Consider the following 27,787-nt stretch of genomic DNA (forward strand, 5'->3'; position numbering starts at 1 on the left):
AGAAACATTTTGTTACATGTTTATCTCTTAGAGACTGATAATCTTACTCAAGACTTCCCCATTTTTACATACACAACATCCCCGTGAGGTAGCAGGGGAATTCAGAGGGGGAAGCCATAGTATTATGTTGTAGTTGTTTTGATGTTTTATTGTGCTTTTAATTCTGTTGGGAGCCACTCAGAGTGGCTGGGGAAACCCAACCAGATGGGCAGGCTATAAATAAGTTTTTGTTGTTGTTACGACAGCAATGTGTCTTGCAGCATCTTAAATACAAACTGATTTCTGGGTACAGTGGACCCTCCGGATACAAACTTAATTTGTTCCAGGAGTCCGTGCACAACCCGAAAAGTCCACAACAAGAGGCGCCGCTTCTGTGCATGCGCACGGCACGATACAGTGCTTCTGCGCACGGTGCGATAGAGCATTTCTGCGCATGGGCGAAGCACACAGAGCATTTCTGTACATGCGTACGCGGCGTAACCTGGAAATATACACTTCCGTGTTTGCCGTATTTGTAACCCAAGGTACCACTGTACTCCAGTCCACAAACACTTACGACATAAATCTGTTAGTCTTTTAAACAATGCTGCAAAACTGTTTATTTTCCCTGTGAGGTTCGTTAAGTTAAAAGATGCTCAGTGACCCAAGGCACACTTTGAGCTCACACTTTGACTTTATGGAGATTTGAAGTTTGGCCTCCCCAGTCCAAATCTAACACACTATCCACCATTCTAGGGGTAGCTAAGGTGATGCTCTTCAGACATTGTTGGACTACAACTCCCATCAACCCCAGACAGCAGGGCCAGGTATGATGGGAGTTGTAGTCCAACAAGATGTGGAGACATCAAGTCAGCTACCCCAGCACTTCATTGCATGATGCTTCTCCTTTTAGGCTCATCTTGCACTCTGGTACTGATTGGTACCATGAATTCCCCACCCCAAACTTCCTAGATGTCAAAGCATACTCTGGATCCTAAAACTGTTTCACAGGACGGCAGTTGTGCGTTTAAAATCACATTTTTTATTTAGTACATTATTTGTAGGAGCAGGTGCAGATTCATATATACTGTATTTTTCATCCCATAGGACGCTCCGTCCCATAGGACGCACCTAGTTTTTTGGGGGGAAATAAAGGAATTCCCCCCCCCCTTTATTTCCCCCCCAAAACCATGTTGGGGAAACCAAACCAGGTTGGGGAACAGCGGTATGGCAGCGCTCCGCCTCCCCGCTGTCCCCCGAGCTTGTGGGGCTGGCCAATGTCTGCCCGGCGCGCGGGGTGCTCTGCTTCAGGGCACCCCACGCGCCGGGCGGCAGGCTGCTATTCACAGCCTAGGGAGCCCTGCGGGAACTCCCACGGGCTCCCCAGGCTTGCTGATAGCTTCCTGAAGCCTGGAGAGTGAGAGGGGTCGGTGTGCACTGACGCCTCTCGCTCTCCAAGCTTCAGCGAATGCCTGTATTTGCCCCATAGGATGCACACAGATTTCCCCTTCATTTTTGGAGGGGGAAAGGTGCGTGCTATAGCCCTCTTAGCCATTAATTCTGTCTAGGTTAGCACAGTAGAAAATCTACTGTGTTTAGTTTGGTCTTGAATTTTAAGTAGTATTTGTGAATTATCTTTAAAAGGCTGGAGTCATACAGTTAGAGGGGTTTACGGATTTTGGTTTAATGTTCCCATTATTATCCTAACACAGGAAAGGAATTTTAGCCAATATCTTGCATTTTCAAAACACATCTCAGAGTTTGATGTAGGCTAATACTACTTGGAAGGCTCTGGGAGCTGTTACAAGGAATTGCCTAATACAGAGGCAGACCGATGACCTGGTTATCTCTATAAAGTCCAACCCTGACTAGGTCAGAGTTCTTATCCTGTGCACACTCCTGGCCAAAACATTTAACTGGAAGTATTTGTTATTGAACTTTAGGCCTCTTGCATGTGAAACATTTTGTTTGCTGCTACTGGTATGTGTTCCTTTATGTGGGAAGAAATGTTTCTCAATGCCTCTGCATATCCAGCCAGAAGAGGAAATAGCGGTGTACCACATAAACAGATGGACTGATGGGTAAACCAAACATAGGCTGACCTTTTACAAATGGAAAAAAACCTCCAACCTACTCCTACTCAGACTCCAATGTGATCATATGTTTAATGTCATGTCTTAAGCATTTGTCAGTGAAGCACATCAGATCTGAATCTGGTATTTTAGATGAGCTTGAATTTTAGATGAGTTTGAATAAGGCCTTAATCATTTTCAGTATTTTAGATGAGTTTGAATAAGGCCTTAATCAATTTCAGTATTTTAGATGCGTTTGAATAAGGCCTTAATCATTTTCAGTACACTCAACCCAATGCCCTCTTTGAAATGAATGGGAGTTGTGCAGGAGTGCAGTTGTATTCTCACAATGCTTCTAGTCATTTTTACTTGCATTGTGCAAACAAATGATGCTCCCAGTGGATTTTTTTTTTACTTATGTGACACAACTGTGTTTGTTTATTGGGGGGGGGGAGCCCTTTGGTATATTCTGTGAGGGTCACAGCACCAACAGAATTCTATAGTATTTGAATATCACTCATTTCCAAGATGCTTTATTTTCCCTATTTGTCACCATTCATTGGTCCAGACCTTGGGGTGATCTCTGTCCACTAGGAGGCAGGTTCTTTTAGAAGAAAGACTCTGCGGGGTTTGGACTAAGAGGCTCCTCCCCAGAGCCAGTCTTTCTGCTGCCTCTGCGCCCAATGACCATGGACCACTGCCTGGTGAACAAGTAGGAGGATAATCCACAGGTAAGCACATTCTAAGTTTTCACATGTGTCTTTCAAAATGCTTAGAAATGAGGCTCTGCCTGTCTCCTCATATTCATACAGCTGATTCAGATGCCATGCTAAGCCATAATTTGTTTTAAACCATGGATTAATCCTGCAGCAAAGCCTCCTTCAGATAGTGTGGCTTCTTGTGTTCTGCAAACCTGAATCATAGTTTTTTTTAAAAAGAAGCACAAGTGTTAAGCCAGAAATAAGCTAAAATTTTGTTTTTCACTTGTTTCTGGCTTAACATTCATGGCATGCTTGAAACAAACAAATCAGAGTTGCATTCACATGACACAAGAAGTTTTGCCATGCCTTGTTTTTGTTTCTCGCAGCACCCACAGAAGCAAGCCATGCAGGGCATGCCATGGCAGCCATGTTCACTACTAACCCATGTTTTAAAACAAGCTGGCTTATGAAGACACAGATCTTTCCAGAGTATGTGAAGTAATTGATGCATCTGAGCAGGTTCAGGATGCCATTCTTGTGTATCATTGATTTGGGGCCACATGACTTTCAGGCAATCGGTCTTCTAGCATAGCTCCTTCTAGAAACTGGGCACTGACAATAAATCTCTTTTGAGTCTGTCTATTTCAGCCCCTTGGTGGGTATCAAAAGTTGTTTCCTTTTAAAGTTTCCCCCAGGATTCTTAAATGTAACTTTTGCTCTCAATGATTTTTAAGCCCTTTTGAGTGAATTGGGGTTTTCATTTGCTGAGCAGCACAGGTTCTTTGATGGCTTTGAGTACCCTAATTGCCCTTATTGATACTGAGCTTGGGTTCCATGTCTTGAATGAACAGCCCCATACTTGGAGAATGCATAAAAGTTCTTTGTTTCTCATCTTTGACTTACTCTAAAGTGCCCAAAATATTGCACTAGAATATTATATGTTGTACAATGACTTAACCTGGCAGGACAGGAATTGGAGAAGTTGTGGGTTCCATGTTTTGCTGAACATCGCATCTCACCAGCCACTTCTGATGGCCAACATTCAGGGAAGAGGGAAGTTGTTGTCCAGCAACATATGGAGGCTTTAGGGTTCCATCCCCTTCTTAGATTCAGGCAGAGAGAGGAATAAGATGTTCATCTAAAGACATGCAAAATATTGCCTACATAGGCAAATACTTTGAAAATAAAATTCAGAACATATTTGTGTCCTTGGTGTGGTTGGTAACCTATAACATTTAAGCAAGTTCCTGGTTGATTTTAAAGGTTCTGAACATGAAAAGTCACCCCTTCTTAATACTTTGAATTCTAGACTTCCCCTTTATCTTCATATTAAAGCTGGTCTTTTCCCGAACTCAGGACTCTCCCTGAAGCACTGAGATGTATTGCCTGCAGCCAGAACGCCAGCTGGCAGATTAAAGTCTATGCACTCAAAGAAGAATGTAGAGAAATCAGGACTTTGCTATTGAACGTCATCCCTCATTGAGGAAAGAGAGCAGAGAGAGAGAGAGAGAGAGACTCCTGTAATGGAAACCATTCTGTTCCCTCAGGTTCTGTAGAAAAGAAGCAACAGAGAAGATCAATACGAACTCGCTCAGAGTCTGAGAAATCCACTGAAGTTGTGCCAAAGAAGAAGATCAAAAAGGAGCAGGTTGGCTTCCTCCATGTAGAGAGTTAAAATATACTGTATACATACTTTCTGTGGCTTAATATTGATGCCTTTTTATTTCTACCTACCCACCTGCCCCTCTATATCCCCCATTGGGTTTGCTTTTGGACTTCCCCTCCTGAGATCCTCTCCCTCAGTAAATATTGCTGTTAACTGATATCCCTTTTCAGCATCAATCACACTTTGGATAAATGGGAACACAGTGACCTCTTCATGAGCTGATACGTTTACTTTGGCTGTTTCTGTTACAAGCATAGTGATTTTATGTTTCAGTATTTTCTCTGGAAATGCTACCAGCTTCTTTCTTGTCTTACCCTTGGTTTAGCTGCTGGTTTGTACTGAGGTTTTAGTTTGTTTTCAAAGAAAAGCTAGATGGATTTGTTTGGTTACTCTTGAAAATTTACTATTAGCATAATCATTATTTAAAGGCTATAGCCTTTTATGTTAGCAGAAGGGGAAGAGCATCATGATGGGTTGATTTCGTTTTGTCCTTTAAGTAGAACCAACATGTACAGGGCATTCCTTTTTAAGGATACTGCTTTTGAAACTAGCCAGTTGTAAGTGAAGAGGAATAGGCAAGTTGCATACCACCCATGCGATATATGGATTTTGCAGGTTTCAAGAAGGTTATTGTCACTGTTTCAACTGTTTCAGTATGCTCCCATTTTAAATTTAAGGGCAACCCACCTTGAACCATATACACTATGTAATAAAGATTCTCTAACACGATTATTGCAAGGGCCAAGTAATGTTGGGGGGGGAACATTTCTTGCAATTACAATTCTAATAAACTTTAAGCGTGTTGCACATGATTTCTTGGTTAGCTGAAAGTCTTGAAAATACATCATCACCGTTCTATTTAAATATCCACTCTGTTGCTGCCCTGTTCAACATTTCTCTTGTTGGATTTCCAAAATGGTGGAAGTTAAAGGACTATGACTTCAGTGCAACTTTTTTCCTAAAGTGAATATTAAATATTGGGAAATAGCATATATAACTCTTGGCATCAATTGTTGCAGTTTCCCTTTTTAAATATGAAGCTGTAGTAATTTATATATTTTTAATTAACCATGGTACAAGAACCACATGCCATTGTTCCCCAAGTAGTCTTGCTTGCTTTATACTATGTAGCTAATTAAGACAACATAGTATATTGTACTCATGTTTTTCAGGAAGAGCATATGGCCAGCAAAACTTAATGGTCAGAGATGCACTGTAATGCATAAGCTTGGATGTGATATATGTTGAGAAAGGCGTCCTGATACCTTAGGATTCTGCAACCATATTTGTTTCCCAGGGTCGAGCTTTGTTGCAGTGAATTTCCAAATTTTTTCTGCATCCTTTCGGTTTTAAAATTATAACTGGAATTTTAATTACAAATGAGAGATGCAATGTTAATTCTGTTGCAGTGAGTGGTAGTGAAATACAAGTGATTGTTTAGATTTTATATTTGTATTATCAATTGTATCCTATACAAATCCTTCTATTGTATGTTTTTATCCATTGTACAACGAAATAAAATATTTTTAAAAAATTATAGAATAATCCTTAATAAATATCTATGAGACGTGTTTCTTACATGCACATATAACCAACCTGTGTAGATTTATTTATTTATTTATTTATTTATTTATTTATTTATTTATTTATTTATTTATTTAAAGTGGCAATTTTTAGCCTAAAAGCAAGATCTTAGCAAAAGCAGCTGCTTGCAACTACCAAATTCACAACTTGGGTGTACTCTGGAAGAAAGCTTGCCTTCCAATGTAGGATCCAAGACGCTGATCCTTGAGGCCATGAAGTGCTTTCACAAGGTCGCCAACTTGCCTGCCCAAGCACTGTGCTGATGTTGCTGTATAGAGGCCTGCAATGCCTCCTGCTTCACTCTGCCTTTGCAGCACTCTATACAGAGGAGCAGCCCATGGCCTCAGAAGCTCAAGTGCTTGCTGAGTGGAAGTGCCTTTTTAAAAAAAAAATGGGGCAGTAAGTTAAGCGTCACATGGAACTAGAGTGTCCTGTTTCTCTTTATTTTTCTTAGCCATTGTAGGGGTTTTCTGTAGCCCAAGGAGTGGTTGCTAAACCCCCTCTCCTGATTCCTGGACCAAAGATAAAGCCATTCCATCACTAAGTACACAAAGTGAATGATTTGAAGTAAACACAGTTCAGGGGAGGCGCCTCATCACCCAGTTCAGAGAAGGCAGCGTCACTTATCTCCATAAGAGGTGGATCAGAAACGACTTGCTGGGGTGGGGTGGGGGTGGAGATGGCAACATGAGTTTCCCTTTTGCTAATTGCTTGTATTGAAGTTTCATTTCCTCTGTTATACTAGGGAACAGGAAATTCCTCTATTAATTGCTTGTTTTCCTGTCCAAACAGGTGGAAACAGTCCCGCAGACAACACTGAAGACTGGATTACAGAAAGGTGAGTAGTGATGCTTATAACCCAAAACTTGGTATACAGCCTATTTCATTTTTACTCATCTATGCCTTCCATGTTGTGTATGTAAGTAATCCATGTAGGCATTGTAGTCCCACATCTAACAACCACCTGCCTAACCACCTCTTGCATATTTCAATGTGCACATCTGAAAGGAGTGTAGGACTGTACTTCATTGCCTCAAGTCCTTCTTGTCCCCCTTTTCCATGCTACTTTATAGATTATTGGAGCGCTTACTAGGAAAATAGGACTGGGATTCACAGACTTTGCCCTGGTCTGAAGTCATTGCTTGCCAGAATAAGAGTTTGCTTGCCAACTGGCTCATTCACCTGCTGCCCAGTGGTAGCCAGATCAAATAAAAAGGGAATGAACCAGGTCCCCGAGCATAGGGACAACAGCATGCTTTTAAAGTTCGTTTTAAAAGCTTGCAAAAAGCAGGGACACTCCTTCTTAATCTCTTGCATTAACAGTTAATGCAGTGAACATAAGATCCCAACTAGATAAGACCAGAAGCCCATCTAAAATTCCCACAGCAACTGATATTCAGAGACATCCTACCTCTGATGTTGGAGGTAATATTTATTTATTATTTAAAGAATTTTTAACATGCTGTTCAGCCGAAAAAGGCTTCTAGAGTGGCCAAAACATAACCAAATATAAGAAATGCTCAGAATCTAAAAGACAGAAACTCAAACGGGATTGGGTGGAACAAAAAAGGAAAGAAGAAAGAAGCAGAGGCTTGACAACCATATGTCAGGAGTGCTCTGATGGTGTTTCCTGCTTGGCAGGGGGTTGGACTCGATGGCCCTTGTGGTCTCTTCCAACTCTATGATTCTATGATTCTAAGAATGTTCTTGTAATGACTGGCTGGAATGGAACAATTTAGAGAGGAGTTGCCGATCTTTCAGCAGATCCCATAGAGAGGTCCTCCCTCCCTCCCTCCCCCCCCCCTCGTGCCTTATGAGATGGCTGTGGATAGATGACAGTTGAGGGAAGAGCCTGATGGATAGGCCCTGCAGTCCTGTCTTTCCTGCTAGATCAATCAGGTCTGGTAGCATTGGATCTGTTGCACTGACCTACAAGAGCTAGGAAAAGTTTGGCAGGCAGGTAGGGATCAAAAGAACTAAATCAAATCAAAAGAGCTTTGTCGCTGGTTCCATGAGCCTCAGGAGCCTTTGGGCTTGTGTTTCTCAAACACTCATCTTGCATGTCACATGGAAAGCTGATTTGGTGCGGAGGTCTTGTTTCAGAGGAATGGGGTGGGTGAGAGAGTTTTTAAAAATTCTTTAGGCTTTCTTAAGTAGTGTGATGGATTTTAGCCTTTGTCACTGGTGGCAAGGCAGGGGCGAGACTTATTATTTCCTGCTCCTCTGTCCCCAATAACTGTCATTGAAATAGTTATGACCTTGGTCTTCTCTATCACACTACGTATGAACAAAAGGATGTCAATTCAATATAAGCTTGAAAATGTGTGTGGTGATAATTGCTTCTGGTGCAGCCTTTTGTGTATAAGAGCAGACAATTTGCAGAAAGTGTAAAAAGTATCCTTGCCAGGGTGGCTCACTGTGACAGCTATAGGTTTGTTCCAACATTTCCCTGGCCCCTCTGAGAGAGGTTCGGAGGGTGGTGAGAAGGCAGAATACTTCTTTCTGTTGTCTCCCTCCCCACCATTTAAGGAATGCTCTCTCCTGGCAAGGGCCTCTGATGCCAACATGAACATCCTTTCAGTGCTAGGTTAAGATGCCTGTCTTCTCCAAGCATTTGAGGGAATGTGATTACCACTCTTACTGTTGTTTCTGTGCAAATATTATTTGGAGGGGAGGATGGTATTATTTTATTCTTAAATTTCATGATGCACTTAAAAAAAATCATGCAAGTCATTGAGACATTTTGTACTAGGTGACAAATAATCATTATAATAACAGCAATATGCCATTGATATGTGTAAACTGCCCCAAAGCCTACTGAAGAACAGGGTAAAAAAAATCTATAAATAACACTATTCAACCCCCCCTTCTTGCTGCCTTTTTAAGCATGCTTTGAATTTTAGTTTTGTGGGGTTTAGCTTTGTAGGGTTGAGCATCATTGCCTCTTCCCTGACGTTTACGTACTGTATAGCATTCAACTTCAGTTGTTTTTATTACTGTTTTAGTGCTTATACTGTTTGCAGCCTTGAAAATATTTCATATTTAAAGACAGGTTATGGATGAATGAAATAAACACTATACAAAGCACCCTCACCCCCTGCTACTCCCTTCTTCTCCATGGTGCCTCCCAGATGTTGTGGATTCCCTACTCTCATCCAGTCCAACCAGCATGACCAGTGGTCAGGAATGAGGGGAGATGTAGTCCTGCAGAGCACCCTGGGGGCTACCTCTGATCTATGGGTTGGAGTGACAATCTTTCAAAGAATTGGAGTTATCTTAGTGGACTAGTTGCAATTTTAAAAGCTTTTAAACTAAGTGTCTTGTCAGTTCCATCTCTGCATGTGTCTACCCAGCCCCTTAGTTTCTCCTTCAGTGTTTAATACATTTAAGAGATCTTTTAAGATTAATTCCAGTATGTTGTATTCAAGGTGCCAGTGAGATTTCAGATTCTTGCAAACCTCTAAAGAAAAGGAGTCGTGCCTCAACAGATGTAGAACTGACTAGCTCAGCATACAGAGATACATCTGACTCTGATTCGAGAGGTCTTAATGATCCACAGGTACATGTTTTGTATTTCTTGATGTGCTTTGAAATGGGCAAATAACTGATGATAGTGAACTGTGCATAATTTCTCCTTGATTAGTCAGAGCATTTTACATTGAAAATGGGAAATGTAGGGAGTAGATTGGTGTTATGGACAGAGTTGCATATTTCAAAGATTCAGAATACATCCTAGCTACAACAATTAACTTAGAATCTCAGCTACTGCTCCTTTCCTCCCTCTCTCTTAATTCATTTAGCAAGGTCCTATGGTTGTGAAAATACTCAGTGTTGCTCCTTTTGCTTCCTCCAACTGGCAGACTAAATTATTGAAAATAAGATGCTAAGTTCCATATCACACAATTCAGCTTTTCTTATTTCAGATTTTGGTGCAGTCCCCCCCCCCCCAAGGCTGTGAGGTTTTCCTCATTTACACATTGTATTGATACGAATTTGGAAATGGCAGAACATACTATAGAGTTGATCTAAAATAAGAGAGAAGATTTCATAGAAAATTTCAATGTCTATCATATTATTATGGTTTTCTCTTTCAATCAGTGGCATTTATCTTTTGTAGTATTCCTTTTAAAAAGTTGGCAATATAAATGGCTGTGGGCTTTTTCTTTTAGGGTAGCTTTGGAAAACAGTCAGACAGCCCTTCAGCTGCAGCAGATGCTGATGCTTCTGATGTACAATCCGTGGACTCAAGTTTATCAAGAAGAGGTTCTGGGACAAGTAAGAGAGACACAATATGTCAGGTAAATAAAAAGTGTGGCAGGGTCAAGGCTGCAATCCTATACATGCACTCATAGGAGCAAGAGTAAGTGAGACTTACTTCAGAGTAAAAATGCACAGGATTGAGCTGCACTGCTTTCAGCTAAAACCTTTTGGACAACACAAGGTCAGCACCATGCTAGGTAAAGGTAAAGGGACCCTTGACCATTAGGTCCAGTCGTGACCGATTGTGGGGTTGCGGCGCTCATCTCGCTTTACTGGCCGAGGGAGCCGGCATACAGCTTCCGGGTCATGTGGCCAGCATGACTAAGCCGCTTCTGGCTAACCAGAGCAACGCATGGAAACGCCTACATGATGTTTAAATCCCAGCATGGACTTGAAAGCTATTTAGCTGATTCAAGCCTTCGTTAAGAAATACAGTGGTACCTCGGGTTAAGTACTTAATTCGTTTCGGACGTCTGTTCTTAACCTGAAACTGTTCTTAACCTGAAGCACCACTTCAGCTAATGGGGCCTCCCGCTGCCTCCGTGCCCTCCGTGCCACCGGAGCACAATTTCTGTTCTCATCCTGAAGCAAAGTTCTTAACCCGAGGTACTATTTCTGGGTTAGCGGAGTCTGCAACCTGAAGCATATGTAACCTGAAGCGTATGTAACCCAAGGTACCACTGTACTTCTCAACCTTGTTACATACCTTTGACTGCATTTCCCATAATATACCTCCAGCTAATTTTTTCTGCATTTGTACCTCTGGCAAAATTAAGGATTAGCCTTGCTTCTGATACTATGTAACTCTGAGTGCCCAGGATAAGTTCTTTCCTGATTTTTTTGCTTGCAAATTAAGCAGAAAGTGGCTACTTTGCATTAGTGCTGGCCAAAATGCAACTGAATCACAGCTGTTCAGTGCATAATGAATTCCCATTTATTTTAGACCTCTATAGATCGAGAAAGCTTGAGGGCACTGACTTCCACATTATTGCTATTATTATCGTAATCATCATCCACATCCTTTTTAGGGGGGAAACTTTTAGTTGTTATAACCATATGCTGAAACAAAAATTAAGCAACCATAACAATTTTTAACAGAATGGAAACAGGTAAAAATGCTCACCTCATTGAAAAATCCAGGTACTCTGCTAATGATAAAAAAGTAGCTGTTGTTATAACAGTGACAAAAACACCTTAACAATCTAAAGCAATTCCCACTGGCATGTCATCAGAATCTGAATCAATGAGAGACTATAAAATACCCCACCATTCCTGCAAGGAGCTCAAGGTGACACACGTGGTTCTCCTCTTTCTCTCTTTATTCTCTGTGAGCCTGAGAAGCAGCAACTGGCCAGGGTCACCCAGTGAGCTCTAGGGTTGAGTGGTGATCCAAATTTGAATCTTCCAGGTCTCCCAACACTGGTTGTCTTGAGGGAGGCTGGCAAATTCCAAGAGGCAAGGACAATAGGCATCTTTGGGAACAGCAACCGCAGGATACAATATAATGTGAACACAGTCTAAGATTCTAAGTTTCCTTGATCCTGGTAGTTGTATCTTAGACAGAGACAAAACTATCCTTTAAATGCTCTGTCCAAAGGTCACTAGGGGTTGCACCTATTACAACGCACAATACAGATTTGTGATAGTTTTCAAGCACATCCCTCTCAAAACTAAGTGTCCTACTGAGTTCAATGATGCTTACTTCCAGGTAAGTGAGTATAGGCTTGCAGTCTCAAAGTCATGAATTGGGAGAATAACCTCTGATAGGTCATATCTAGAGTAGGGATGTTTGAGGAATTTGGTTTTTGTGAATTTGGATGCAAACTGATACACATTTCCTGCACTAATAGGTGGGTTGGAATATAATTAGCCTTCAAATTTAGCACTTCTTTGAATTTTGTGATATGTTCTTTGCTCAAAAAAGGTGTTAAAATGTGTTAAAATATGTATCTTAGAATGAAATGTTTAGAGTGATGTATATTTAAAATAAATATAAATATAAATATGCATTTTCCTGTGGATTCTAAACAGGACTTACAAATGAACACATGCAGGATAGACATGGTCTGGAAATAGACTGTCCCATCCACCCCTCATTTAGAATACAATCAGGTGCTGAGAAGTGGGGGCAGTGAGAAGAGATGAAGAAGAAATGAATAAGACTGTAGTGGATTCAGTGCACTGAAAGGAAAATATGGGGAGTGAATGGCAGTAGAAGGGGTAGAAATATTAGGCAAGAATCCAGGACTAAGCAGGTTATGGCAGGGTGTCAAGGGATTCGCCTATAAACCTATTATATCTCAGATTAGTAATGGTCTTAGCCAGGCACTACTTTTTAGAAGACTTGACATTTAGAAAACATGATATTGCAACCTTACCTGAAGGGCCCTGGGCACAATCTGCAAAGCAGCAGACTTGAATCAAACAGAACTGGGTTGAAGACCAGAATCCTTACATTACATTGACATTGATGGCTACCCTAGTAATCAGTATTTAAAGACCATTTTAATGGTGAACTTCAAGGGATCAAATTACTTTAGTTTAGTAATCCTTACAATAGTCCTATAAGGCTGGTTAGCATTATTTTAGTTAGTATTGTGGCAGCCCATCAGAGGTTGATGGGCTGCAAAACAGGTCATATGCTGACATTCCATCTGATAGGAGGCATTTGAAGTTGTGCAAATTTTATAAAGTGGAAAGTGTGGCCTCTAGAAATAGGAGGGAATGTAAGGATTGGAAAAAAGATTCAAACTTAACTGAGGTAATGACATCTGCACTGCATATGTAGCAGCATCACAGGGGTTTAACCAACTAAGTTCTACTCACAGTAGACTCACTGAACCTAAAGTCCTGTTCTAATTCCAGTGAGTTTACTCTGAGTAAAGCTAGCGTTGGCTACAGCCCTCAGTGTTGGACTCTGCATTGGGTCAGTCTGGAAGAATTCCCAGCCACTGACTCTGTACTCAAGTAGAAACCATACTTCACCTTATAAATGTTTGTTAAAAGAGTGAAGAAAATATTGGTTTGATCACATTCACCCAATGATAGGAGTAGAGCTGAAGCAGAGTAGTGTTACCAGGTTCTTGACATCATTACTGCTCTGGAGACTGCCATTTGTCCTTGGGCAAAGTACCCAGGGTCACCAACAGTGTCGCAAGGATCTGTGAGAGTTGCCCTCTGCCTTGGTGTGCTCCTCATGTCTTGCAAGCTCCTGACCGTGGGGCTGCCTTATTCCAGCAATGCAGGACTAGTTTCTTTCAAGGGCCTTGAAATGGGCTTACTCTGCTCCCTGTTTCTGGTGGCCCCAACAGTTGGTCTTCAAGCCTCCTCCCATCTGGCTAGCCCAGCCACTTCATCTGAAGAATCTTGGTCACACCAGCCCAGTACTTTTCAACCAGTGCTTCTTGACATACCAAAAAAATATGACCTGTAGAAGAGTCCTGTGCTAGACAGTGATGGAACCTTGCAGGGTTGTGTGGTGTCCCCCTCTTTTAGCTCTGATTGCTTACATTGAATATTTAAAACCTCTGGTCGTTATGATCACATATTCATTATTTTCTCTTAAGATTTGTGAAAGTTCTGGTGAATCTCTGGTGTCCTGTGAAGGAGAATGCTGCAGGGTCTTCCATACAGAATGCCTAGGATTGAGCTCACAGCCTGATGGGAAGTTCATCTGCCTGGAGTGCAAAAATGGTAAATGAGGGAATGACTTCCATCTTGTGAATTCTCCTGGTAGGAGTTCTGGAGGCTCTTGTTCAGCTTGGCTGTTGTGTTCCTGTCCTGGAGGGTTCACTAGCAAATATATTGGCTTCCTCTGTGTGTGTGTGTGTGTGTGTGTGTGAGAGAGAGAGAGAGAGAGAGAGAGAGAGAGAGAGAGAGAAAGAGAAAGCACATTAAACTATTCAGGTTTCCCAGCCTGGATCTTGCTCTGTGGCACTGTCTTGGCTAATTTGCTCCTTCTTTTCTAGCCACCGTCCATTAACTCAGCTTCCCCCCTTGCCACCCACTTTCTATTCGTACTAAGTAACTGGGGGAAATCGCCTTGAGGGTCAGCTTTCTCAGCCTCAGAAAGCTGGCAGGAATATACAGTTGTCTTCCTTTCCCGTCCACTCTGTCTGAAGAAGTCTACAGAAACCTAGGGCAGCTACTACCTGTCATGGCTGCTTTGTTTTATATTCTCAGAATGTTTTACCCTAGGCTGGTCCTCTTTATTTCTCTTTTCTAAAGGACAGCATACGTGCTTTTCCTGCAAGCTGCCTGGCAAAGACGTGAAACGCTGCTCTGTCAATGCCTGTGGCAAATTTTATCACGAGGTCTGCATCCGCAAGTTTGCTACAGCTGTTTTTGAGTCCCGAGGATTCCGTTGCCCCCAACACTGCTGTACTGCCTGCTCCATGGAGAAGGATATTCATAAAGCGAGCAAAGGTAAGATTCTTACTTGTTGTCTTTGGAGAAGAGCAGGAAACTGCAGACTCTCCGATGTGTTGCAGCAACAACCACAAGGCGCTTAGACTGCTGCAGTTACCACTCAGCCTGTTTAGCTTGACCCTGGAAATAGGAAGAGCAGCATCAGGGACACTCTTCATAGCTGCCATTAAGGCAGCCTGATAACGCTGGCCCAGGTATCCTGGTACAAGGATCAGGTCATTGAATTCCCTTGGAGAATGTGCTGTTTTATTCTCCCATGGCACAAGGGCAGCCTGGTGTATCATACCTTGACGTTCATGCTGTGATGAAGGGCAGGTCAGAAATCTTTTATATAATTAAAAAATGGTGTTGGTGGCCTTGAATTGAGGCTACCAATTCCTGTAGTTGGCTTGTGATGGAGGAACCCATTGCCAAGATCTGAAAGTGGATCAGCACATATTAGTCATACTCATTAACTTCAGTGGGTCTGTTTTGAGTAAAACTTAGATGAGTACCACACAAAGCCACTTAGCAGCATATTTGTTTCACTGGTGGAATGTTTTCTTGTTGTGTAACAAGTTTTCACTATCCCAGCTGTTGTGTTTGATTCTTGTGCAACATTCAAACACCCGTCCACCAGTGTAAGACTCCTTGCACTAGTGGATGGAGAATGTTTGATGCAACTTAAAATATCTGTATGTTTTCCTGCTCGTGCACCAGACATGCCGGTATGCTGAACTAGTCTCAGATTGTTATCATATCAGCAAGAAACTCAGCCAGGCACTTAATACGGGTGGCCATATTTCTGTTCTGGTTCTATCCAAGGAGTGAGAAGTAGTTACTGTATTAACCTGTCTTGATGGCCTCTGGCTGTTTTTCATTGCTGTTGGCAGTGAACAAGAGAAGCCAAATATTAGGCCATCAACAAGTATAGCAGAGCTTGTTTCATTTTATTTTCAGTTACTTAACAGAATTTGCAGAGACCTTTTGGTACAGCAGACATAAAACCTGTACAGTAGGATGTGAAAAGAAGTGACGTTATATTTTGCTTGGTTATTGATATCTTTTGTGTAAAACAATCTGTGCACCCTGTGCGTGCAGAAAAGTGGAGCTGTCACTTAAAGAAGAAGGGATAGCTGGAGGATTGCTCAATTGGGTTGAGGTACAGAAACACACCTGCCTAACAAACATCCATTAGCGTTCCTAGCTAATTAGGCCTGAGTTAGCTAGAATACATTTGAGATAAGCTATAGAGCAGGGCTGGGGAACCTGCAGCTCATGGGCCTAATGAGGCCCACCAGGCCATCTTGGCCAAGCCATGACCTCAACCCTACACATGTCATCAGGTGTGGGACAGGAGAAGGCACAGCTGCCCCAAAGGGGGTTTGCACGCACTGTTAATCAGCAGCACCTGCACAGCCCTTTGCAAGAGATGATCACCTGATTGCCAGGATTTGGTAAGTGCCACACGGCTGTGTAAGTCCCAGCAGTCAGCTGATTGTGCCCACCTGTCATACTTTACATTGGGGAGGGGGGCATAGAGATAAGGATCCCGCCCATCAGCCAGGTTCTGTTCCTCACCCTTGTTGTAGAGCATATGAATTCTCAGCCACAAAAAGGCACGTCAGATAGGGACTCTCAAGACTTTGGTGTACTGAGGCTCTTTTAGGTTGAAAGGGGGGGGGATCTCAGCCTCATCAAGATTAGTCAAACCAAAGAAAAGGTTGACTCTTCTGCTAATGGCCCTCACTCTTGCAGCGGTGGAGCCATGTGGGCAGAAAGGGTCTTTACCGTGCTTTTGGTGAAAGAGAGATTCTTTGGGAAATACTAGTGGTATTCACTGCTCCCTGTGTTGACAACCCAGCCATCTAGTTTTTCTAGATGTGGGAGAGAGGAAGGCCAGATTCAGGGCACGAAAGCCTCACTTTGCAGGGGTGTGTGTGTGTGTGTGTAAGTGTGTAAGTAAATCTACTCTGATCCTGAGTTTGCAGCAGGTGTTTCAAGCTGTCTTCATAGACATGAGCACTAAAAATGTCTTTATTTATTTATGGAAGCTGAGGTTCTTGGGAACCTGACCTCTGAGCATGATATGATGTGCTAGATCTTTTCTGCACTCCTATGGAATAATCCCAATATGAATTTGGCTGTGCCCATTTACGGCTCATGTTAGGATTATCCAAAACAGGTTCTCCCCAGGGTGTGGGTGGAGTTGCACCCCTAGGGATGCAAAATGTCATTGCTTTTTGAAAACTGTTACATCATTATTAGGTATATCAAATGAAAATCAAAACTTCGTTGCAGACTTTGAAGTCTGTAGCCATGTTCTAAACATACTGTCCTATGGTCCATTTTATATTAAACAGGTCGCATGGTGAGATGTTTGAGATGCCCCATTGCCTATCACTCGGGAGATGGCTGTATTGCTGCAGGAAGTTTGTTTGTGTCATCCCACATTCTCATCTGTAGTAACCATTCCAAAAGGAGCAATCACTCTTCATCAGCTGTAAATGTAGGCTTTTGTTTCGTTTGTGCAAGAGGTGAGCTCTGTTTTTTTGTCTTCCTCTGTTTATATCTTTGGTGTTCAGTCCTTGATTTTGTTAAAAACTGAACTGTGAACCCCCACTCCCACCCCTTCTGCTCTGGGGGAATTATTTTTGTTCTCAAGTTTCCTCCTTGGCTATTGGATGGAGCATATTAATTTTCTACAGGCTTTTAGCTGCTAGTGCCCATTCTTAGACACGTTAGGAAGGATACCAAGGTGGTGCCTTCTGCTTCCAGGTGGGGTGGGGGGAGCCTGTGGCAAAGTCCCTGATGCCTGCGGCTGGAATTCTAATGCTGACTTTTTCAGTCACTTTTGGCAGCCATGAATGTGTTCAGTTCATCATGTAAATCAAAACTGATCCTGCAGGTGGGTGGGTTATTCATAGATTAGAAAAAGGTCTCTTTTCAACCATGAAATACTTTTAAATATGAGTTAGAGGAAACACCACTTTTTAAGCTAAATATAAGTAGGAATAGACTTCTGTTCTCTAATTCTAGTAGTTCTGAATCCTCCTTTACAAATTTTACTAATTTAAAGCATGGAGACTAGAATTGCATACACTTTGCTGGGAGTAAACATGGCTAGGATTGCACAGTAAGTTCTTTGTCATTTACTTGTTTTAGCCAATGATAACCCAGCAAGATTAGCTGTATAGATGTAAAATGAGCTTATGTATAGTGCATTGTAGTATACCAGCAATGTGGTAGTAAATTTCACATGAGCAGTTATGGAAGTCAGTTCTAGGAAGAGGGAATAACTGAGCTGTGACTCTTAAATTGTATTCAGTGGATACAGGCAGTGATTTAGAGTAGAACAGGCTTCCTCAGCCTCGGCCCTCCAGATGTTTTGAGACTACAATTCCCATCATCCCTGACCACTGGTCCTGCTAGCTAGGGATAATGGAAGTTGTAGGCCAAAAACATCTGGAGGGCCGAGGTTGAGGAAGCCTGGACTAGAATCTAACAGGTACTGACAGCAACTACCTTTGCCCTGTTGAAATGAGAAGAATATACCTGCATTGCCTGGTAGAATGCACCCCTTTCTGCTTGATTCCCCAAAGTTTCATCAATAGATGTCAATTAAAATTATTTTTCTGAATGTTGTTTGTAAAGGCAGGTGAAGGGGAGAGACAGAGAACATACAGAGACAGAGAACATAAACAGATGTGGTGGAAATAACTATTTCATTTCCTCCTTGGGATATATTACATACAGGAGAGGCAATGATGCTGACACAGGGCATGGAGGTAAACAGGAGACAAAGTTCATGCCCCTTTAAATAAATTTAATTTTTTCCAGAGGAATGGCGCCTGAAGGCTCAGAGGGAAACAGTAAGTTTTAGAGTGTTGAGCTTGAGCAGGGGTCCTTGGAGCAGTAAGAAAACCAAATAATTTCCAACATCTGGAGTGAATGGATCTAACTCCTTTTCAGCATGTTGTGACTGTCCTAAGCAGTCTTCATGCCAATGGAGTCACAGTTGTGGGCACAAACTATTTACCTCTAGTGTTGTTTGCTTCAGTTTCCTTTTACCTGTTGGGGTTGGGGGTTACTTCTTAGCTACCTTTCCCTCCAACTTTAAGATTGACTTCAATTTCATATTTACAAGCATAATTTAAAAAAAATACATCTGATAGGTGATCAAATTTAAAGTAGCTAGAAATATCTAATATACAAGATCAAAACTTCTTAAATGGGTTGGCTGTTGCTAGCTTTTCCAAAACTTGTAGTTTTTAGATTCCAGCTCTTTTAGTGTTCAGAAAGGCAGGTGGCCACTTTGGTCACCCTACACTCCAGTCCCAAGTTAATTACATCACACTATGATTTCTGCCTACCTCTCTGGTCTGGGTTGGGTAAATTCTCCTGAACTTCTACTTTAGGACAGACAGAGGGAGCAGCTCTTTTGTTCTTATATCAAAAGGAGAATTAGCTGGTAATTTAAATGCTCTTAAGTAGCTAGTCATTTTAATTACTGTTCAGTATTGCTTTCAAAAGATTTTATGCCCTGATATTTTGCAAGGGGGTGGTATGTAAATAAATCTATAAATAAAGAAAACAAAACATATGAATTCAAGCAGCCAAAAGGCATAGGCAGACACATTAGAATAGGACTTGGTGCCTCAGCCGCTGCAGTGCTCAGGCTTCCCTCTTCATGTGGGAAGATGCTGCACATGCTGTTGCATCGAGAAGCTTTCACATGGGGGCTCATAATCTTCATGGGTCGCCCCAGTTCACTGGAGAACCATTTGCCAACCTCCTGATGTGGAGATTGTCTACGTGGTTGAGCCAGTGCCCAAGGCAAGGCATCATGCCAACACTTTTTGAGCAGTTTCTGTCTTGGAGATGGTGACATAAACATTTTCTCTGAGAAATTACAGTTGGCCTTCAGAATGGTGAAATTTGCTCTGTTGCAGTACTTGTGCAGTGAAGGAATAGCTTGTAGATTTCTACTTCCTAATTGAAAATTCTTTGCACGTTTTAAGATATATACACACTATTTCTGAAAAGCTTTGTTGGATAGAAGGCTATTGACAAGGTTTGCAGGGTGAGTTGTGGTTGCTACAGTAATAGAGTGCTGATGCAAACAACAGTGTATTTATTAGATATGCACAACAGCCATGAATGGGTTCTGATCTTCAAACACTTTGCTTTGTACCTAGTTGCCTGCCTCTGATTACTCTTCTTTCTAGGCCGTTGCCTTCTCAGGTTCATGGTTTCAGTTGTCCTTGGAAACTTTCATGGGGTGAATGGGGATGCTGGTACATTTTGTTCTCTCTTTTGTAAAAGTTGTTTCCCTTCCCAAATTTACTGGTTTTGATGTTGAGCAGTATTCTTCAAAAGCACAGCGATGTCTGTTGTGTTTCAAATTGCTCTGTCTGCTAGGACAGTCTAGTTTATAGGTAAAAACATTAGGTGTGCTATTAATCGTTGAAGTGTAAGGCAAATGAAAAAAAGGGAAAGTGGTTTTTGCCAAAAAAATTGTTACAGTTCACATTTTTAGTTTGGGGGAAAGGAAGCATGCAGAGTGGGTTGATTCCTTCTACCACCCAGGAAGGCAGAGGACATGTGATCAAACTTTTCATCCTAGCCTTGTAGATTCCTCCTCTGCTTGCTTCCTGCTTTTGTGCAGCCAACTGCTGGGGTCCTGTCATGCCTGAGGCTGTCACTACAAAGTTTCAAGGCCAGCCAATAACAACAGAGGAGTCTGAGGAGTACTGACCTGCCCTCCAGCTCAGCTGATGCAAAGGGATAGCAAAGCAGGAGGAGGGTGCTCTCAGCACCATTATCTCAGCCTCTGCATCTTTGTACCAGGTGTCATCTGTAGATGGGGAAAAAACATTTATGTGGCAGTCCCTTTTCAGAGGATGGCAGGGCATTAAGCAGCTAACTCACATAGCTGCCTGCAGCTGACTTTAGCAGAATGCAGTGCCTTTTCAAAAATGCACCACAACTGCTCAAATGCCACACCCCATGTCTTCTTTGGGGTCTCCCTCCTCCATGGCTACTAAGTCCTTCACCTCCAGCCTTTTTTTTTAACTGAGGAACAATTTATTCATAGAATTTATGGGCTGTTATTGATGATTTCACCAATTAAATGTTAAAACAAAACAAAGAAGATAGATAGAAGATAGATTTCAAAAACACTTTAGAATGGCATCAGCACATTCAGATTTTTCTGTCTCCCCCAGTCCCCAGACAGGAGGGATAGCTAGAAGCCAGACAAAAGCCCCCAGCTAAACATGTCCATGCTGCTTGTTCACTCTTTATCAGAGGAACCTAATCAGTATTCGCCTGAACTCACATCTGCTGGCTTTCTATCCTCCTGCAGAATGTTGCCTCACCTCACTCTCCCCTCTTAATCAAGGGGACTTCCAACAACAGAGTAGCTTGGAGAAGGGTCACTTGGCAGCAGAACTGATGGGTAATCCACTACCAGACTTACTCATAATTATGACATTTTGCCTTTATTAGCAAAAGCCTTATTGTCACTTGGTTTACAACCTTGGCTCCTCAGCCATCTCAAATGAGTTCCAGAGGCGTACTGGTGTTTTCTGAGTTCTGGTCAGCCTCCAAGGAAGTGCTCTTCCTCCTCCTCCTCCTCCTCCTCCTCCTCTTCAGATGGTAGACTTGGAATGGGCTAGCTCCTTACAGAGCAAAAAGGCTGCTAAACTAGCTCACAGGTTCTACACTCTTTCTTCCCAACCAATGGAAAAACTAGAAATCCCAGTAGTAGATTCCCTGGGGACAGTCTTGTTGTCATGTGCTCTCTTACCTATGGATAATGAATGTTGCATTAAGAGCCTATTGAAAAGAAATCCAATGTGGCAGTCAAGAAATCTCATTCGGACTAAGCCCTGGCTTTAAGAGCCACTTCTACTTTCATTCTTTAATTATCATTTTATTTCTCTGACTTGCAAACCTTCAAAACAAGGATTTGGATGATGGAATCCTCCATAAAGCATATAGAAGGCTGGCCAAGGCCTTGGCATTCATTGTAGATCCCACCCTGAATGCTTTGCCATTTTTCACCAGGCGATCACTGCTACTCTGGTAGAAGGAGTTCACCACCCACCTCCCATTTTAATCAGTGCCCTTTAACAGGATTTGTCTCTTTGGTGATGTGTACTCAAGCAACCCCTTGTAGAAACAAAGGACAAATGCATCCCAACAGGGGAGGGACAGCCTAGATATACTTATTACTCATTTCACCTCAGTAAAAGCTCATTTCACCACAGGGATTATAGAAACTGAAGCCCACATGGTGACACATATTCTAGGGCAGACCTGCTGAGCTGCCAGCTTTCCTCCAGTGGGAAGAAGATTGAAGTTGTTTCTCCTCACCTAGGAACCCTAATTGGACAACTGGGTGTTAAACCCAGTCACAGAATTTTAGTCCAGACCAAAAGACTGTTTTTGACCATGGCCAGCCTTCTGGTCGGAGGTGAAACAGGTGATAACATCATCCAGAATCTGTTAGATATAGGGGTCATTGAGCCAGTTCCCTCAGAGGAATAATTCTCTGCTTTAGTCAGTCATCTTTGTTGACCCAAAGGAAAGGGGGAACTGGATGTCCATATTGGACTTGGAATATGTAAACAGTGTCAGAATTTATTGCAAGTTCAGGATGGAGTCCCTCAGGACCACCAGGGAGGCAATTCACAAAGTGGACTCCATAGATTTAACAGGGCCATGCCTTCATATCCCCGTATCCTCTCTGTTTGGGCAACTCCTGAGCTTTGTATAACAGCAGACAGGTAGACACTGATATCGGTAGCATCCTTTCACTTCCTGCTCTTTGGGTCTTTATCCAGGAACAGAGCACAACAGGAGTTACAGAAAACTTTGGCATCATTATAAACAAGCACAAAAGCCATCTCTACCCACCCAGAAAGTTATGGTACATGGGAGCAGTTCTAGACCCAGAAAAAAAGAATTTAATGTGCTTTTCGTAGGAGAGAAACCAGAACTTTCTTGCAAACATCAGACCACTGCTTTTTCCAGCAGTGCTCCTCTCATAGATATTTGCAGGGCAGCCATATGGAAATCCTTCATGTTCTGTTTCCCTCCCTGGTGATCAGGGCAGCTTTTGCACACATCACACTATCGGATGCTCCTTTACTCTAAACTGAGAAAGGAACTTGGGGCATTTATCTTCTTTTGGGGTGAACAAGGCATCCAAGGCTCACTCTACCACAGCCAACCTCTAGCACTTATTAGACACTCCTGAACAGTTACATCTGCTGAGGCCTCCGGCTGGCATCAGGTCCCCTGCAGCTCCAGTTCTTTACACTTCTCAGCAAACTCTTCCTCAGGCTTGGCCATAGCGCAGAACAGAGAAGGAGTCTACATGACCAGGCTGAACTGCAAAGGTTTGCTCACAAGTTCTTTAATTTTCTGGGTGGTAAGAGTCAGCCCACCTGATTGGGTTTTTCTTCACTCCAAACCAGAAGGAACCTTCATGGTAAGTGTCCAATGTTCCTTTTGTATTGTGTTTTAGTGAACATAATAATGGGACTCCCATCAGCTCCAACTAGCACAGTGGGCTAAATGGGCTCTTGTGTGATCCAAAGGCACACAGGATGGCACATTAATTCCCTGCCTGCTCCCTCTCCCTGACTAATGGCATTCTGTCAGTCCCATCAACCTCACAAGCACGTGGGGGGTGCACCAGAGATAGAGCTTCATCTGTGGCTGGTCCCATATTGTGGAATTCCCTCTCAGGAGAGGCTAGACTGGCTCCCTCTTTGCTATCCTTGCAGACAATGCTGGTCACTGGGCTGATGTAAGGGCACATCGGATTTCAATTGCTACTTCTAAATGTGTTTTGATATATCAACTATTGATATATCAACTATTGAATTTAAACTATTGGGTTTACTAGTTAATTTTTATTATTGTATATTTTGTGATGCTATTTTTTAATGTTGGAAGCCGCCTTGAATCCCAACATGAGAGAAAGGTGGAATAGTAATACATTGAATAATAAGAACAAGGACTTTATTGTACGTTGACTTGTTGATCTGGTTTTCACAGAGATGTATTTCTTGAGGGTTCTGTAATGAAGGCTGTAATCCAAGACACAGCTACATTGAAGTCAAGAGGGCTTACTTCTAAGTAGGCATGTTTAGGATTTTTTTTTTTAAAAAAATGCATTGAAGAATAGTTTCAGTACATTGCAGCTATATCCTGCATTTACTTTTGAGAAGTATTGATCACTGTTAGGAACACGTGTTTCAGAGACAACAACTTTGGAAGTGTAGGAAGGCTTTGAGAGAGTATAGTGTAGTCTTGCCGTGCGAGGGTATAAAATGGAGACTTGTCCCAAATCTGAGTAAAATGGATGAATTCTTAGCTTTTGTAATAAAATTTTTGTAATAAAATTCTTAAAATCCCAAAGTTCTGTTGATTATCATGTGTGCCTTCTGTAGTTTGAAGACAAAAGTTTATGTTGGCCACATTTTCATGTAATGCTAACCCCAAAATTCTGGAGTGCTTTGCTGCTAGCAAAAAGGAGGAGTAAATCTAACCAGAATTTTAGTGGCCTACAGTGTTGATTTTGCTGCATGGTTTATAATCAAGTTTATAATGATTTTTTCCTGATCTTTCTCTGGATTTGCCTCCTAGCTTGTCTGATAACAGTTCTAGTAAATACTGGGGTCCCTGAGAACAAATACAATTCAGACATCTCATGATAACTCTTTGTGCGTTTCTCCTCAACATACGTGCATTTTTGTGTAGTCTCTGTTGAGACTGCAGTATGCACTTCATAACATAAGCTTTTTAAATGGGACTGGCAGGCGTGGAATGATTAACTTAGCGTGGCTTGCCTCCCTTGCCGTAGTCATCAGAGGAATAGACTTCAGGTTCTTCCTATGAAGCAAGAATCTTGGGGCTGTATCCAGTGTTTTTCTTACTCAGTAACTTAGGTCCATTAATTTCAGTGGGTATGCTCTAAGTGAATTAGTTGTATATGGCCCCTTTTTCTTGAAAGATCGTGCTCTCTAGCATGTAGATTCCATGCAGCATAGATGTGCACTGATCAGTATGTATGTTTTACACTTTTAATTTGTGTAAGGAGGAAGAAGTAAAGAAAGAAAAAGTTCTGTTGAAGCTGGAAATTGTCCCCTTTGCCATGAGAGTTGCCAAACCTAGGATGCTTTGGTTGAGGAGGCTTTTGGTTAAATCATGATTTGTGTCCTGCAGTTGTTTCTGGAAAGGTCATTTTATTATTTTCCATCCCTTTTGTATATTGGGGTCTTTCCTTAGTCACTGGAGACTGGTAAAAATTAAAAGAAACTATGCTCCAGTTTTAACTTACTGGAGAGCAATCTCAATCTGGCGAGACTCTCTAAAATATATCCGTGTGGGGGGTACTGTGAGGGGGGGGAGTGGTGGCTGCATTTTCACATGAATGGTTTGCTATGTATGTGCAGATGACTTGTGCTTTGCTGCTTCACTAGTGGCTACAACAAATCACAATCCCTTCAACCTGGGAACGTCCTTTATTTCACTCCAGACAAGCTATGATCTGAGGCTGAGGTTTGTTCATGTCTCTGCAGGGGTGGTTTGCTAGAGCCCTGGTTTGGACATAATGCTGTTCCCATTCCTGCCAGAGCAGACGTGAAGCAGGAGCCACCTGCATGTTCCATGGCAAACCGCTCACGATGGTTTACCATGACAGGTGAAATGTCTGATCCCCATTTTACTGCATTTATTTGATCATGATGCCTCCCTTACACCACAACCATCCAACCCCCCTACTCATTCTTCCCAATGATGATTTGGGGAAAGGAATACTCAAATAAACATGGCACATCATCAATCAGATGTTGTTGAGTCTAACAATTTCACCAGGCTGAAATTGCTCCCATGAAGCAACATCTAAGAAGGGCATTGATTCAGGACTGCATTGTGCAGCAGAAGTTGCAGCCAAGCTCTGAATCCTCTCTAGGTGATTCTTAACATGGCTGTGGCTTACATGTGGTCTTAAGTTCTTAGCCCCTGTTGATGGGATTGGCAGCATGTTTCCCAATTAGCTGCCTTTCGTTTTTGAGGGTAGATCGGTTATAGGGAAAGTCACAGATGTGTTTTCTCAAGTGTGCAGGTTAAATAGAGCACAGGTGAAAAACAATTTTGGACCTATATCTTATCTTTAATCCTATATACTTAGGCACATAGATGCTATCTTATTCAACATAACAACCTCTCCGTAGACATAGAACCTTTTTCTCTCTCACTTTTTCTTTTTCCTCATCACATCACTTTTCTTTCCATACTTAAAACATAAGTAAAATATGCATATTAGGTGTTTAATTTGGTTTTATTTTATTTTTCTCCTTATGGAATCATGGGTAGCTTCATTGCAACTCATTTCTTTCTGTTTGTTTCGTATAGGGCTGATAGTGCAGGATCATTCAGACCCCCTGTTCAGTTCATATGCCAATAAGTCCCACTACCTACTGAATGAATCAAATCGTGCTGAGTTGATGAAATTACCTATGATTCCTCCTTCTTCGTCAGCTTCCAAAAAGAAATGTGAGAAAGGTAACCAAAATAGCTTCTTTCTCTTTTTAATTTTCTTTCACTTTCCTGCTTTTCCTTTCTTTTTGTTTGCTTTTAAAAACAAATCAAGCTCTCTATGCTCATCCAGCACCTTCTTGTTGCGATTGATAAACTTCACTCATTGCTTATTGTGAGTGTGCATTCATGTTGGCAAAAATATTACAAAGGGGCTTAAAATAATTGCTAAATTCCGCTCTGTTACTGAGCTGCACTTTACCAACCAAATCTAATAGACTTTCCTGAAAGCTGTGAGACAGAATCTGTTGTGTCTTTGTGTTGCATGTTAACCACACTAAATGAGATAAATGCCCATTTGAGCCTCGTTCAGACCTGTTTCACAGCCAGAATGGGATTGCCTAGAGGTTGCAAGTATGTTAGACAGTGATTCCAGGAGAAGATTTTTGTGCCCTGATTTGTAAGATCACCAAGACCCCTTTTCAAGCCATCGATCGTATGGGGCTGCCATGTATTTGAACCAATCCTTGCCATTCCTGCCTGGATGGCTTTCACATTTCTCAACTGCCATTTTTCTGTTGAGAAGCCTTTGCTCGACTTATTCAGTCTCCATGAGGAAGAAGGCAGCCTTTTAATTGCTTGTTGATATTTCCTTAGGCAGCTGGATAGCTTTTGCTGGTTTAATTCCCAGAAGATTCCTTCTGACCAGTTGTCGCCACTTAAGGAGGATAAGGCTATCAGAGGGCAGTGTGCCCTCTGAACACCTGAATAGGAGAGGGTTGTTGTGCTCATGTCCTGCTTGTGGGATTCTCATAGATATCTCACTAGCCACATGAGAACAGAATGCTGGACTGCTGGAGATAAATAATACCCACACCTTTGGCCTGATCCAGCAAAGCTGTTCTTATGTTCTTATCCCTTCATCCATTTTCATTAATGTGGTATAACAGAATGCACATATTACACACAGCTGATTTGTTTCTCTATGGTTTCCCTGGAACCATACTTCTCATGGGGTTCCTAAGAAACTACATTCGAAGAGAGCAAATTTAGTACTTCCAGCAAGAGACAGTTGGGAATAGGAAGGATGGCTTTAAAAATGTGGTCACCTGATGCTACTGAATAATTTTCTTAAGGGCTTCACATGTAGAAATGACTCTTGCACAGTTGTAATCGTTCTTTAAATTTCTGAAGATTCAAAATTGCTGTTTAATTTTGAGACTCAGACAAGACAGAAGACCAGCCAGGTGACAACTCTGCAACAGTCCTTCAGTTCAAATGAGTACAAGAGTAGGACACCAGTTTTGAAGGAATTTGGAGAGGTTCCATGCATGTATAGACCCTATCTATCCACAGGAGGAGCTTACCCAGCCATCTGCCATGTTCCCTGCCTTCACTTCCACTTGGCACATATAGCTCTTAGGAAAACATGAGGTTGCATCCAACATAAGACAGACTCAAAGTAGATCCACTGGAATTAATAAACACGGCTAGTTGAGGTCTGTTAATTTCAGTGGGTCTATTCCAAGTAGATGCTAGTTGGATAAGAACCCATAATGTTC

At 42.0% G+C, this 27,787-nt stretch overlaps 1 protein-coding gene across 5 annotated transcripts in view; it reads left to right on the forward strand.

The window, feature by feature from the left end:
- The window catches only part of NSD3 (nuclear receptor binding SET domain protein 3), an 81,940-nt gene that overhangs the window by 32,730 nt on the left and 21,423 nt on the right, over positions 1–27,787 (forward strand). For 2 of the 5 annotated variants that reach the window (XR_014558115.1, XM_083713432.1), the window contains exons 8-15: positions 4,300–4,400; positions 6,795–6,840; positions 9,431–9,561; positions 10,172–10,300; positions 13,829–13,955; positions 14,490–14,687; positions 17,033–17,206; positions 26,103–26,252. Coding sequence is in view for 4 of the 5 variants with exons in the window: in XM_083713432.1 (XP_083569558.1) it covers positions 4,300–4,400; positions 6,795–6,840; positions 9,431–9,561; positions 10,172–10,300; positions 13,829–13,955; positions 14,490–14,687; positions 17,033–17,206; positions 26,103–26,252 (1,056 nt within the window). In the remaining variant the exon portion in view is untranslated. The remainder of the gene's footprint in view (positions 1–4,299; positions 4,401–6,794; positions 6,841–9,430; positions 9,562–10,171; positions 10,301–13,828; positions 13,956–14,489; positions 14,688–17,032; positions 17,207–26,102; positions 26,253–27,787) is intronic. The other 3 variants (XM_083713433.1, XM_083713434.1, XM_083713435.1) reach the window with 3 other exon arrangements.

This window comes from Podarcis gaigeae, assembly GCF_964106915.1.
Source record: "Podarcis gaigeae genome assembly, chromosome: 15".
NCBI lineage: Eukaryota > Metazoa > Chordata > Lepidosauria > Squamata > Lacertidae > Podarcis > Podarcis gaigeae.